The 14,759-nt window shown below is 44.3% G+C and overlaps 1 protein-coding gene across 1 annotated transcript; it reads right to left on the bottom strand.

The window, feature by feature from the left end:
- Positions 1–4,192: 4,192 nt before the first annotated feature.
- On the bottom strand, positions 4,193–13,902 carry LOC147357279 (interstitial collagenase). Its single transcript, XM_086338277.1, has 10 exons — positions 13,367–13,902; positions 12,406–12,650; positions 12,164–12,312; positions 11,797–11,922; positions 10,706–10,861; positions 10,456–10,573; positions 7,768–7,901; positions 5,705–5,867; positions 5,109–5,212; positions 4,193–4,932 (listed from the first exon to the last, which is right to left on the bottom strand). Exons 1-10 carry the CDS (start codon positions 13,469–13,471, stop codon positions 4,823–4,825), a joined length of 1,410 nt encoding a protein of 469 aa, XP_086194403.1. The 5' UTR covers positions 13,472–13,902; the 3' UTR covers positions 4,193–4,822.
- Positions 13,903–14,759: the final 857 nt, after the last annotated feature.

Raw genomic sequence — 14,759 nt, 5'->3', positions numbered from 1 at the left:
GTGAGATACTGAGTCAGATACAGTCTTCGTGTATTCTCTATGCAAGGGTAGATTGTCCTCCTCTGTAAGGAGGGAGATACTACTTCTACACATGTGGACTTACAGAGAAATTTAGGTGTTCAAGGTTTTCCGGTTTGTCTGCCCATTATTTCCAGCTAGAAAATGTCCAATTTTGCGATTAGGTCTGGGACTTATTTTCAGCATGGTCTACAATAGATGAGGAGTTTTTAAAATGTTGCCATTAATATCTGTGAGCTTTCACAAAGTGTCTTGAGATATTTGGCTTCTCTGAGCCTATTGCTTTCTTTAATAAATTCCTAGGGTAGTTAATCAACCCACTCTACATTTCTTACCTTCCTTCTCATACTGTTGAAATGTCATAGGCGCCTGATAATCCAGCACTGCACCATTCATCTTCATCTTTCCATAATCAGCCCCAGATGAAAGTCTTAGTAACTCTAATGCCACTACATACCATACACAAGTATCTTAATTTAGTATTCCTAGAAAGCAGAGCCCGGGACAAAAGTTTAAGGGTAACCCAGTGGGGCTGGATTGAGAGGCAAGGAGACCCAATCAGGGAAACCAGGAGAGACAATACACAGATGATCTCAACTGGACAAAGATAAGTGTTGCTTAATATGAGACTGTCTGAGGGGCTATGGGAAATATTTCTTAGAAGCATCCTTCTGAAGAAAGAAAGGGGGGTGTGTTTATTCATCCATTCCTCTCACACTGGTAAAATATTTGCCCCACAAACGATTAATCTTGTCAATTCTAGGTTGTATGTGCATGAATTCCAAGTGAGTTCCATAGCAGAGATGGATGGAACAGCAACAGAAAAGGGCAAAAACCCTAGAGAAGGAAGCTAGAAACACCCTGCACAGGCCCAGCAAGAACCGCTGTTAGAAGCTGGTTTAGCACCTGAACAGAGCCAGCCACCACGGTTGTGGTGGAATAACAGAGATGAAGCCAGGGAAGAATCTGAAGAGTTTCTGACAATCTCTGTGACTCAGCAATTGTACTGTTTGGTGTCCAGTCAGCAGAAGAGCCTACATGTGTGCCACATTAGTTATAAAAGCCCCCAAATGGTAACAGGGCTTCCCTGGTGGTTCAGCGGTAACGAATCCACCTGCCAATGCAGGAGACATGGGTTGGGCAGATCCCCTGGAGAAGGAATGACAACACACTCCGGTATTTTCGCCTGGGAAATCTCACGGACAGAGGAGCCTGGTGAGCTACAGTCCACGGGGTCGCAAAGAGTCAGACACGACTTAGTGACTGAACAACAACAACAACAAATGGTAACAACCCAAAGTCAGTGGGTAAAGTGCAGAGTGATAATGTTCAACACAGTAAGGCAGATAGAAAATATATACGCTTGAATCAATTTAGTTAAAAATGAGTGAGTCTAATCTAGGGTCTTAGCAGGTGGGGGCATGGTGGTTTCTTTGGGGGACAGAGAGTGTATAGAGAGTGCTCTTGGCACTGCCCGCGCTCCCCGTCGGCGCCCTGGTGGATACTGCAAGGGTCAGCTGCTACAGCTCCCAATTGTCCCGGTTACTTTGCCGAGTGAGAGCGTCCTTCCTGGGAGCTACACCTGTCTCCCCAAACCAGGCCTCAACTGATAACGGTTGACACAACCGTTGTGTGTCAACGGGATGCAAAAGGCTAGTTCCTTTGCCTCAAGGTAGGACTAACGGTAATTCAGTTTTTGCTCCAGAGTTCCTTGCCCATGAGACCAAAGCAAGCTCTGTCTGAGATCCCATTCTTCAGCATTCTTTCGCTTTTTCCTGCTCTAAAGTGTTTTTTCCCCTCCTCCTGAGAGCACTCCTCCCCCACTGAAGGCACCAGAATCCCTGTTTCAGGCTCTTATTCCGGGGAACGAGCTAAGAGCGAGCTGAGCCGTGACAGGATTGTGTGCGGGATACACACTGTCTTGTGAGATGCCTCCTGCATCTTTGGTTAAGACATAAAACACTTGTTGGTTTGACTCACCATTTGAAATTAATATAGGATCCTACTCATCAATGGCCAAATGATGAATCCTTTAAACTGGCACTATTTGAAAGGGAGATTATTTTGAGAGTCCTCATATAAACAGCTGTCGTACCGGCACTTAGGGAGGATCAAATTGAAAGCAGGTGGCACCCCTGCAGCTGCAGATGGAGAGACATCCTTATCACCAGACACAGGACTCGCAGGGCTTAGAAGCCTGTATACTCAAACTCGCGACTTCGGTTCACTGCTCCGAACCAAACTCTCCTTAGATTCTTCACTAAATTTCTTTGTCTTCTCTATTCCTCACAAATTTATTGTTTATCTTAAAAAGCTGCCTGTTTGAGGTCTCATTTCTATGACACCTCCTTGTGCATGCATTAAGTTAAATGTCTTTTTCTTCTGTTAATCTGTCTAATGTCAACTTAATTATTAGTGCTGCCACAAGGGCTAAAGAAAGGTAAGGGAGACATTTCCCCTTCCTTGACACTGGTCATGTTTTGTTTCTTGAGCTGGTTGAGGGTTCCATGGAGTTATTAACTTTGTGATAACACATCGATGGGAATATTTACATGTGCACTTTTCTGCAATTACGCTGTATTTCAATATGAGAGGGACCTAGCCAAAGGTAAGGTTATACTGCTCTCCAAATTGTTGACTTAGCTGCCTGCCTCAGAATCGTGAACACCTCAAAATATTCCCAAGACTCTCTGTGTACTTGGAAGTCTGTAAATATTCTGGAATTCTCCTATGTCTCAGTACTAAAGAATCCAACTGCAGTGCAGAGATGCAGGAGGCATGGGTTCAATCCTTGGGTTGGGAAGATCCCCTGAAGGAGAAAATGACAACCCACTCCAGAATTTTTGTCTGGAAAATCCCCTGGACAGAGAAGTCTGGTGGATTACAGTCCCCAGGGTTGCAAAGGGTGGGACACGACTGAGGAAGTGAGCATGCAAACACTGAGCACCCTCCGAGGTGTGCCTGATGCTCACAGGGCTCAGAGGCTACCTATAGGGCTCCTGTCTCCATTAACACCCTCCCAACTCAGGCATGAGAAACTGGACAGTGTTCCTCTGGGAGAGCTAGTTGTATGTTGGTGCTAAGTCCTAAGTCACTTCAGTCATATCCAACTCTGTGCGACCCCATAGACAGCAGCCTGCCAGGCTCCCCCGTCCCTGGGATTCTCCAGGCAAGAACACTGGAGTGGGTTGCCATTTCCTTCTCCAACGCATGAAAGTGAAAAGTGAAAGTGAAGTCGCTCAGTCGTGTCCGACTCTTAGCGACCCCATGGACTGCAGCCTTCCAGGCTCCTCCATCCATGGGATTTTCCAGGCAAGAGTTCTGAACTGGGGTGCCATTGCCTTCTCCGAGTTGTATAGCTTTAACAAAATCTAAAATCTTGGTAGCTTAGCACAATGAACGTTTATTTCTTAAGCAAAATCTACTGAGGTTTTGGGTGACTGTTCAGAGTGCTGGCCCAAGAATTCAGGCTTCTTCAACCTTGTGGAAATTCTCTCAAACTGTGCTTCTACAATGGCTTCCCCAGTGGCTTGGCAATAAAGAATCCTCCTGCAATGCAGGAGATGCAGGAGACACTGGCTTGATGTCTGGGTTGGGAAGATCCCTGGAGGAGGGAATGGCAACCCGCTCCAGTACTCTTGCCTGGAGAATCCCATGGACAGAGGAGCCTGGTGGGCTACAGTCCATGGGGTCACAAAGAGTCGGACACTGACGACTGAGCACGCACCCCACAGCGCTGGAGAAGTTTCCACCGGCATCCAGGGTTTCCATCCGGAAGTGACAGTGGTCACTTCTGGGCACACTCTGCTAGCCAGGACTATCCAGGTGCCACTTCCCACTCCTCCCTTCCACAACTGAGGGGAACTGAACTGTGGAAAACATAACCCTTCCGTGTACTCAGAAGGAGAGAAGAGGACAGGCCTTGGAAAGCGCTGCCATGCTGTCACTGAGCTTACCTAAAACCAAGTTTGGAACCCTTATGAGGGCATGGAAAATAGATCTCCCCCCTTCTGTATGATGTAAATTCCATGAGAAGGGAGAATATCTGAACTTTTCATCTACTCTCATTTCACACATGAATATATCGCATAGTTGTCTAATTCTTATTTCAAATTTGAAAATCTCTGAGTGACTTTAAAATCAGAAATAATAACATAACAAACATAATAGAAAGTTTTAGAAACAGTAGAGACAGGGATGGCTTTATTTCAAACGTAAAACACTTTATAACAAAGTTGTCCCTTGCGTATCAGGATGGTAGTGGTGGTTGCTGATACGTTCCTGAATCGTTTTCTATGGTGAAGGCTCATATCTCGTCTCTTTCTCTCCTGAGAGAAGACATCACGGAGAGTGTTTTCCACCGTCAATGTCAGAGTCTCATATTTTGCAGAAGAGTTTCTCTCGTTGTAAAACTGGCCCATATGACACCATAAGCTATAAACCTGACCTTAGGTAGGCCTCATTTGTGGAACTAAATTACACTAGTATATAGTATATAAAAATTACATTCTAAATCATAAAAAAATGCTGAATGAGGTATAAATAAGATTATACTTTAAAATAAGATTATACTTAATAACTTTATTTTATTTAAATATATGGCTCTTCATGGAGAAGGAGATGGCAACCCACTCCAGTATTCTTGCCTGGAGAATCCATGGACAAAGGAGCCTGGTGGGCTACAGTCCGTGGGGTCGCAAAGAGTCGGACACGACTGAGCGACTAACACGACACATGGCTCTTCAGGAAACACCTTCCATAGACTTGTACAACAGACTTTTCTGTTTAACCTTGTAAGCATTGGTCAATTTTTTCTGCAGTTGAACCAGCTATTAGCTTTTAGAAGAGTCAAAATTCTCTTAGTTTTGGGATCAAATTTGTATTGCCTTCTTCCATGGAAGAAATAGAAAAATCCTAGAAGTAAAACAAAGGAGACATTATATTATACAAATGATTTCTAGGTTTAACTTGAATTATTAAAAAATCCAAGTCATTTGTAAGAATAAATATTTTTGGTATTTTCTGTTCTAAATAACAATACTGATGATGTTCTGTGGCAACAAAAGAGAGGAGTATATAAACTCACTTACCACCTTTCTGGAAAACAGCATCAACTTTGTTGCCAATTCCGGGAAAGTCTTCTGCTATCATTTTGGGATAACCTGCATCCATGGACTGTTTATATTCATCATACCTGGTCAAAAAATAATTGGAATGTCAGAACTATTTGTTAAAGATATAGGAATTCATCAGCAAGAACGTAATAAAAACTTTTTCACAGATTATGTATAAAATAGGAGGTGAGATGAGGTGAGTAGGATGCTGGGTGGACTAGAAAATTTAAAAGGTCCCTCTGAATTATAACATCTAGTTCTAATTTCTCCAGTGGGTGCATTAATGTCGAATGCAGTGAAAGATAAGTTCCTGGTGGCTGCAGCAGTTCTATGAAGATGAATGCCCTTCTCTTCACACTATCTTTCTCAATTCAGGCTCACGTTCTTCCTGGATTTCTAGGACAGATATGATCATTACTGGTCAATAGACTCTGTAACTAGACAAGCTACTGCCGTTCACAGCAAAGGCAGCCAGCCCAGGCAGTATGAGACCCGTGTCTTAAATGAGTCAGTCTAGCAACTTCCACGTAGAAAGGGCAGGTGTCCTCCCGTGTTCTGCACCCAGCCTTTACCTCCAGCATTTGTTGGCAACAAAGAAGTATGTTTTCCCAGTATCTTCCTCAGAAACAGCGGCATCGATGCTCTTCACCATTCTCGGAAAGCCAAAGGATCTGTAGATGTCCCTGGGGTATCCGCGGAGCACATCCTGCCCCTTAACGGCCCAGTACTTGTTACCTGCCAATCAAGAAACCGGGATGAAAACCCTTGCCAAGGGCACCAGTAGACAGGAAGCAGATCTCCAGCTAAATGCTTACTCTCACATGCGAGGGCAGTGTCCCCACTTCACATCAGAATCATTTAGGGAGATTTTTTTGTTTTTTTCTGAATACTGATGCTGGTATCCTACCCCAGACCAATTAAATTAGTATATTTAAGTTTTTTTTTCCTGGATGATTCTAATCTGTAGCGAGCCTTGGGAATGACTGGTTTATGGAGCTGGGGACCTCTTTCCAAAGTTCAAACGACTAAAGAGTTCATCATGCCACCATAGGGATAGAAATCTTTGCTTCTCCAGGTTGCCCACAGGCTGCAGAAGTTCACCCCAAGGTATCCTAAAGGCCAGAGGGTTGTAATGACTCACAGTTTGTAATGACTTGCGACCCTGGGTAGAAATCATTACATCTAACTAGAAGACGGTTCCAAATCCTTAAATGTAGGCTGTGTCCAGATTCTGCACGTTTCACTCAGTAAGTGAAGTGAAAGCTGCTCAGTCGTGTCTGACTTTTTGTGACCCCATGGACTATAGTCCATGGAATTCTCCATGTCAGAATACTGGAGTGGGTAGCCTTTTCCTTCTCCAATACTTAGTAAACCCCAAGTCAAATAAAACTGGTCTTACATCTTGAAGCCAGCATTGTTCTTATTGCACAAATATTTTTATTTATCCCTCGGGGGGAGGGGGGGCACTTTGAAACTTTGTGTATCTAAAATCCTATTTATTTTCATTATAAAAGAGCTAGAAAGATCATTTCAAAGTTTATTGCCCATCTGAATTGTTTTCAGTTCTTTGCCTTGAGAGTATTACTGGGTCGGGTGTCTTCATGTTTGTCTATAACTATGCCAATCATATATTTGCAGAAAAACTGTTCCTTGGCATAGTGTTGTCAAAGTAAGGAGCTGATCATTGGATTGGGGTTTTATTCTGATAGAATCAAAAAGTTTGCCTCATTCAATTCGTGGTAATTAAGGACTTTTCACACTTTAAGTTCATATGAATTGCCTGGGAATCTTGGTAACATTCAAGACGGTCTGGAGTAGGATCTGACGACATAAGGTAGACTTTGTGGGCCTTATGCTAAGTGAGATTCTGTGATTCTCACAGACCTGGGACAGCGTCAACGCAGCTGGTCTGCAAGGCATACTCTGATGGCAAGGTTGCAGAGCCCCCATCTGGCTGTCGTGAGGCAGCTTCTCCTTTCAGGAAAGCAACTGGCGGAAAACAGGCTCTAGGAAACCAAGCGACTCCAATGTTCCTCTCAGTTTTATTCCTGGACACCCCAGGGAGGTGGAGAGGATTTAAAATACATAGTTTGCACAGAAAATCCTTTCGTAAGTCCAGATTCACCAACAAGCCAGGAAATCTGTGTCTCAAATTTTTTCCCTTAGAAATGCACTCTGCAATTCTTAGCTAAGGGGATGGACTCCCACTGACATGGTATGACTGCTCAGTTTGTCAAAGTCCATGGAAAGAAAGTCAGTAGTAATCTCATACATGAACCCCAAAGCAGAAGAAAACTTAATTGGTAAAAAGTGAAAGTGAAGTCGCTCAGTCATGTCTGACTCTGTGACCAAGTGGACTGTAGCCCACCAGGCTCCTCTGTCCATGGGATTTTCCAGGCAAGAATACTGGAGTGGGCTGCCATTCGCTTCTCCAGGGGATCTTCCCACCCAGGGATGGAACCTGGGTCTCCCGCATTGCAGGCAAATGCTTTACCCTCTGAGCCACCAGGGAAGCCCCAACTGGTAAAAACTGAGAGCTAATTGGACAGAGGAGCCCGGCAGACTACAATCCATGGGGTTGCAAGAGTCAGACGTGACTTAGTGACTAAAGAACAACAAAAATTGAAAGTATTACCTTTGAAAAACCGGACCTCATCCCTGTCGGCAACCTCATAAGCAGCTTGAAGTCCATTTGGGAGTTGTGGCCAGAAAACAGAGATGAAATTGAGCTCCACTTCTGGGTACAAGGGATTTGTGCGCATGTAGAACCTAATTTGAAAAAAAAAAGGTTTTGATCAAATACATAGCAAGTTCTGGTGTCATCCAGGCCCTTCTACGGCTGGCATTGGTGGCTTGTGGGTTAGTGTTTAACACGTGGCTCTCCAAAGTGGAGGTGGAGAGGAGTTCTGGTCTGTAGCCTTTGCTTACTTTCTTGGTGGAAATACTCCAACCACTGCAGATTTCAAGAGATTTGAAGTGGTACCTCACTGTATAGTATTTCCCCCATACAGGCATAAGCCATCTCAGGAATATAAATAAATAGAAAAATATAGCAAAATAATTGCAAAGGGATACAAAGGGATGGGGCCTTCCCTGGTGGCTCAGACGGTAAAGAATCTATCTGTAACGGCGGAGACCTGAGTTTGATCCCTAGGCTGGAAAGATCCCCTGGAGAAAGGAATGGCTACCCACTCCAGTATTCTTGCCTGGAGAATTCCATGGACAGAGGAGCCTGGTAGGCTAAGGCTACAGTCCATGGGGTCACAGAGCTGGACACGACTGAGTATCTAACATACACGCACACACACACACACACACACACACACACACACACACAAAAGGATGAGTTATACTTATTTTTAGTACCTTTGGTTTAAATATAATTTTAAATTGATATAATTAAACTTTTAATAATGCTGTTTAACAACCAGCTTGCAAAATTCTCCAATGGCACTGGCTAGAACACAACACTAGCATTCTGCATTTTGTACAAACTCTACCTACTTCATGTCCTACCTCACAGAAATCCTGTAAGAGATGACTTCCATCTCACGGATTAGAAACTGAGGTCAGGGGGGCAGAGGGAGGTGTCCAAGGCCATGCGACTGATAAGAGGCAAAGGGTAGTTTAAACCCTAGCCACTCCCTGTGTGCTCCTGAGACCGGCAGTTCACAAAGTTGGTTCTGCAGTCCCACGTGTGCTAAGTCACTTCAGTCGTGTCCGGCTCTGCCTATTATTTGTTAATGACAAAGTTGACTCCACGGTCCACAGGGACTGGGGTGAAGACAAAGCATGAACTGTCGTGTGGATCCGCAGGGCAGACTCTGGACTTCCGATCCAGTGGCCTCTGCCTGCCTGCGAGACCTGGGGCAGGCCAGTCGCCGTCAGTTTCCTGCCGTCCGTGTCTCCACGACTTGGTGACATCTAGATGACCTCAGTGTCCTCTCAGGTCTTGTGGACCTTAGACTCGGCCCTGTTCTTCGGGGTCATCCCTCAAGTACTTGCTTTGATGAGCTGTCCTGAGGTACTGAGAGCTTTCCTTGAAAGCCGTATCTTTCCCAGCACTCCCCAGCACTGAGCCACCCCCTGCATGTATCCATCCTTATCTCTTAAACTCGAGATAGTAAAGCACAGGCTGGGAAGCAGGAGGAGCTGACTCTCCTGCCTTCTGGGGCAGCTATGACTGTGACCCAGGAGAACAGCACTCCAAGAGGAAAGCGGGGAGAAGCCAGCCTTCTAAAGCACCCCTACTTTCTATGCATGCTGGGCTGTGCCGTTCAGAAGACTGTTACTATTTTCCTGGTCCTTTAGGAGTCAGAACTGTATGCAGAGCAGCCCTACTCCTTGCACACAAGGGGACCCTAGACTTCTTGAGGTCTCATGCTGCCTAGGGAGCTCTGGCACCCTCCTCTGAGGACGGAAACTCACTGTGACCATCCATTCCCCTGCCGGGATCTCATGAGCTTCTGGGGGTTCTCCCTGCACCTACATGTCTTTGCCTCCTCCCAGGGTTGGGGGCACAGAGACTTGTTATGACCACAGGCTTTGGAAAGGCTGTCTTTTCCAAGATGACACTTCAAAGGGGTCTACACAACCCTCATCATCATGATAGTGCTGTGAAAAGGACCAATTTCTCCTAACAAAATTCTGATGTACTTAACCATCCCAAAGAGTGACAAAAACGGGAAGAGGCCTGAAGCAGAGTTCAGAAGACCGATTACTGCTCTGCTGCCAGTGAACTCAGTACCCTGAGGATCTCTTTCCTTTTCTCTGCTTTGCTAAGTCATTTCAGTCGTGTCCAACTCTGTGCAACCCCATAGACGGCAGCCCACCAGGCTCCCCTGTCCCTGGGATTCTCCAGGCAAGAACACTGGAGTGGGTTGCCATTTCCTTCTCCAATGCATGAAAGTCAAAAGTGAAAGGGAAGTCGCTCAGTCGTGTCCGACCCTCAGCGACCCCATGGACTGCAGCCTTCCAGGCTCCTCCATCCCTGGGATTTTCCAGGCAAGAATACTGGAGTGGGGTGCCATTGCCTTCTCTGCTTTACCGATCTGTAAAATGGAATTATATTTACTGATTTGCTACGTCACTGGTAAGTTTTCTGAGAATCAAGACAGAATACATGCTGGGAAAAAAAGTTGTTAAAAATTCATTATGTTGTGCAAGAGCAAGCTATTGTTTATGCTTAATTATAACTATAATTATGTATATAAACAAATGTAATAAATAATATGTGAAGCATAGTAGTAGCCCATATAGCCCCATAGTAGTGAGTCCTATTATTATTACAAATACAAAATGCAAAAAAGAACTGTTGTCCTACCGGTCTTTGAAGAACATCACTTCTCCCCGAATTGTAGTTATGGCATCAAAAGTTAGCTTGCTGTCACACACTTCTGGGGTTTGTGGGCCGACTGGCTGAGTGGGATTTTGGGAAGGTCCTAAAGGAACAAGAGATCTGAAGTTGGTTCTGCCTGGCTTTGGAAAACTACATAACCAATGAAGGCTTCTTAAAAGATAGACAACGGATGTTTTAAGGACCACCTGTCTATGCTGTGTTTCTTTATACCCACCGTAGATGGCCTGGATCCCATCAATGTCATCCTGAGAAAGCTGAACATCACCACTGAAGGTGTAACTGGGGTACATCAGAGCCCCAATGTCAGTAGAATGAGCAAGTCCAAGGGAATGGCCAAATTCATGTGCTGCCACCCGGTACAAGTTATAATCTAAAAGGGACAACAAACCCATTTGCAATTATTTGAAATGTTTTCAGTTTTGAGACATTTAAGTAAGAAGTAATCTACAACTGTACATGGATTAATGTTCTTATTTTATCAGTAGCTTTTTGAAGTATATAATTTTTTTCCTGAAAGGTGAGAAGGATACATTCATTAATAGTGAAGAGATTACATGCCCAGGCATGTCTGACTCTTTGCGTCCCCATGGACTGCAGCTTGCTAGGCTCCCCTGTCCATGTGATTCCCCAGGCAAGAATACTGGAGTGGGTTGCCATTTCCTTTTCCAGGGATCTCTGTGACCCAAGGATCAAGCCCAAGTCTCCTGTATTTGGCAGGCGGGTTCTTTACCACTGAGCTATCTGGGAAGCCAGTGAAGAGATTGGTGAAAACTTGAATTCTATGATTACAATTAAAGAGCAAATTCAGCCAACCAAGGCTCTAGCACAGATTAGTCAATCTTGTCAGTGGTTATATGGCATATATTATTTCACGGAGAAGCAATATTCTTCTATAAACACAATTTTTTCCCTATTTATAGACTGATAGATGCTTAATGCTGGAAATTTTAGAAAAAATATATAGTATCTTCTCCCTTAATTTCTAGATATCTTAATAACATTGTTACACTTTGGTGTGTTTCCAGGAAAAAAAGATTCTGTGTAGATGCCCACAAGGAAAACATTAATATTTTCAACACTTTCTCAATAGAAATTTCAGAGTAGCCCATTTGTAACCAGTAAGATGGTCTTACTAACAGAAGTAATTCTCTTATATTTTCTAAATGTGTTGTTAATTTTCTAAGTGGTAGCAGCAAAGTACCTATTTCTATTAACGCATTCTCTCAGTTAAATCAACCAATACTACAATGAACTGAGAAGGTGGGAGGAGGGGGAGGGTGAGAGAGGCAGGACAAGCTGCCTTACCTTGGAAATTGCTGGTCCACCATTCATCATCATCAAAATGAGCGTCTCCTCCGATCCCTGCACCTGGTTGAAAAGCATGAGCAAGATTTCCACCAGGTCCATCAAAGGGAGAATTGTCACGATGATCTGCAAGACACAGAATTCATCAGATGCTTCTCTAGAGTCTTATTTAGTTTAACCCAAGAGAGTAAGCATTAACTTTGCTAAGAGGCCAGCAGATTTTCAGCAAATGACATCTTGTTTCCTTCTTAAGTCTGTAAAATCAACACTCTTTTTTAAACAAGGAAATCTATCTGCAAAGCTGAAGAGATTCAAGGGCAAGGAGAAGTTAAGGTAAGAATACTTTCATGCTACAAAAAGAGCTTACCTCCCCTGACAAAGGATATCATTATGTCCGCTTGACCCTCAGAGACCTTGGTGAAGGTCAAGGGTGTGACATTGCTCCAGAGTTGAAAGGCTTTCTCAATGGCTTGGTCCACATCTGCTCTTGACAGGTCTGGGGTGTAATTTTCAATCCTTCAAGTGGAATAAAACACAGACACATCAGATTTCATTTCTCATGGCTCTGATGGGAAAGAGCGTTCCCACTCTGGTGCTCAATCTGATTACCTGTAGGTCAGGTTTGTGTTCTCCCAACGAGGATTTCCTGGAGTAAGAACAAATGGAGCCACGTCGGGCACCCCACATCTGGGCTGCTTCATCACATTCAGGGTTTCAGCATCTGGTTTCCCGGTCACTCTCAGCCCAAAGAATTTTTGCATTTGCTTTAGCTTTTCAGTTACGAGGCCACCGTTTCTCTGCCTTTCAACTTTCTTCCCATTACTGTTCAGGTTGTAGTAGTTTTCCAGGTATTTCTGATGAAAGATAAAATTATCGAAACACTGAATGGGAAATCCTCCAATTTTACTAAATACTGATGGTTTATACTGTCATACCTGAAACAAAAAACTACTTTTAAAGGTTCCACTTAGGCTGCATGGTCCTTATTATCCTTATTGTTGGTGGAAGCTCACTTTGGAGTAGAACTCTTCCTACCACTATTTACTATGAAGTCAGAATTACAATTTTATAGAGACATATTTGTATATTATTCCTTTAGTTCCCTATCACTTTTAACTGGAAAATGAGAGTCTATGCACAGCTAGATACATTTTGGGGGAGAATACCCTTTCTGGAAAAAATCTCTCTTTGTAGGAAATGCATCCTTAAATAAACTCTATTATACTATTACTGGGGGCTTCCCTCATAGCTCAGACAGTAAAGAATCCACCTCAATGCAGGAATCTGCCCACCATGCAGGAGTCCACCTGCAATGCAGGAGACCTGGGTTCGATTCCTGGGTCAGGAATATCCCCTGGGGAAGAGAATGGCAACCCATGTCAGTATGCTCACTGGGGGAAGCCCATGGACAGAGGAGCCCGGTGGGCTCCAGTCCATGGGGTCACTAAGAGTTGGACATGACTTAGTTACTAAATCACCACCAGAAGTGCATACTGATACTATTCTGTTATATTGTGGGAAAACACAAATAAGGCTTTTGCATCTTAGGCATGTGAAGTTGAGCATTTACCTTCACCGTCTCCACATCTTGTTCTTGTGTTTCTGAAGTTGCTGCTGGGAAGCCGTGGGACCCCGTGCCCCAGAGTAGCAGCAGCAGCAGAGGCAGTCTGGGCATGTTGGTCTCTGTCTTCCTTCTCAGCTTAAGGAATCTGATAGCTCCTACCTCTCTGCTGCTCCAGTGTCTCAACTAGGAAGCTCCCTCTTTATATACAGGTTCTGGAACTTCCAGGAAGCCGGCGGCTGTCTGACTCACATTTCATAACATCCTTTGATTAGCTATGAGCAATCATCACGAATGGTGACTCCAAGCAGAATATCTGGGATCGTTTGGTGTTGCAATCTTCATTACTATCGAACAGGACGTGGGCAAAGGAGACATATCCACCACATAAACAATTGTTTTCTCCAATTCATTTCTATCCTGTTTGAGAGAGACCTTCTTTTTCTTATTATTATTACTATTGTTTTAATAATTTTATTTTATTTTTAAACTTTACAATATTGTATTAGTTTTGCCAAATATTGAAATGAATCCGCCACAGGTATACATGTGTTCCCCATCCTGAACCCTCCTCCCTCCTCCCTCCCCATACCATCCCTCTGGGTCGTCCCAGTGCACCAGCCCCAAGCATCCAGTATCATGCATCGAACCTGGACTGGCGACTTGTTTCATACATGATATTATACATGTTTCAATGCCATTCTCCCAAATCTTCCCACCCTCTCCCTCTCCCACAGAGTCCACAAGGCTGTTCTATACCTCACCTTCTTATATACACAAATCACAGAGTACGCCACGGACTTTAAAAAAAAAATAGCAGGCTTTGCTACTTGATTCTGCTGGTCATAAAGTGCTCTGGGTACACACACACCTTGCTTTCCAAGCAAAGGGCAAAACCGCTGACATGTATGCCCTATGGCTGCTCAGCACCCGCACAGACAGGCACTCATTTGTGGGTGGCTCTCCTGGGTTCCCTAGTGGCCCAGATGGTAAAGAATCTGCCTGTGATGCAGGAGACCCAGATTCCATCTCTGGGTCAGGAAGATTCCTTGGAGAAGAGAATGGCTACCTACTCCAGTATTCTTGCTTGGAGAATCTCATGTACAAAGGAGCCTGGCAGGCTACAGTCTATGGGGTCACAAAGAATCGGACGTGAATTAACACTCACTTTTTCTTCTGGGTTCAGCGGGGTTTCTTTCCACCTTTGCTAAACTGCCTTTTACACTACTTCATAGCACCATAGTTTCCCTTAATCTTCATTCAGGCCCAGAATTTGAGAATCTGGGCTGAGAAGACCCCCATCCACGGGTGGGGTATGTGGTAACTCCCTACAGGGTGTAGACACTGCCAAGCAGAATCACGGGACGAGTGGAATCCTTCTCTGAAAACTGTCAGCCCATTA

This window comes from Bos grunniens, chromosome 15, assembly GCF_055505025.1.
Source record: "Bos grunniens cultivar Pamir isolate PY7600 chromosome 15, Bosgru_T2T1.0, whole genome shotgun sequence".
Taxonomy (NCBI): Eukaryota; Metazoa; Chordata; class Mammalia; order Artiodactyla; family Bovidae; genus Bos; species Bos grunniens.
The sequence above is the reverse complement of the archived record's forward strand: the minus strand, read 5'-3'. Positions and strand labels throughout refer to the sequence as shown.

Coding starts and splice junctions, on each gene's coding strand:
- LOC147357279 (XM_086338277.1), bottom strand. CDS start 13,471: ATGCCCAGACTGCCTCTGCTGCTGCTGCTACTCTGGGGCACGGGGTCC. Junction 10,574..10,705: donor TGGGATCCAGGCCATCTACG/GTGGGTATAAAG, acceptor TTGTTCCTTTAG/GACCTTCCCAAAATCCCACT. Junction 5,213..5,704: donor GTTGCCAACAAATGCTGGAG/GTAAAGGCTGGG, acceptor TTTTTTGACCAG/GTATGATGAATATAAACAGT.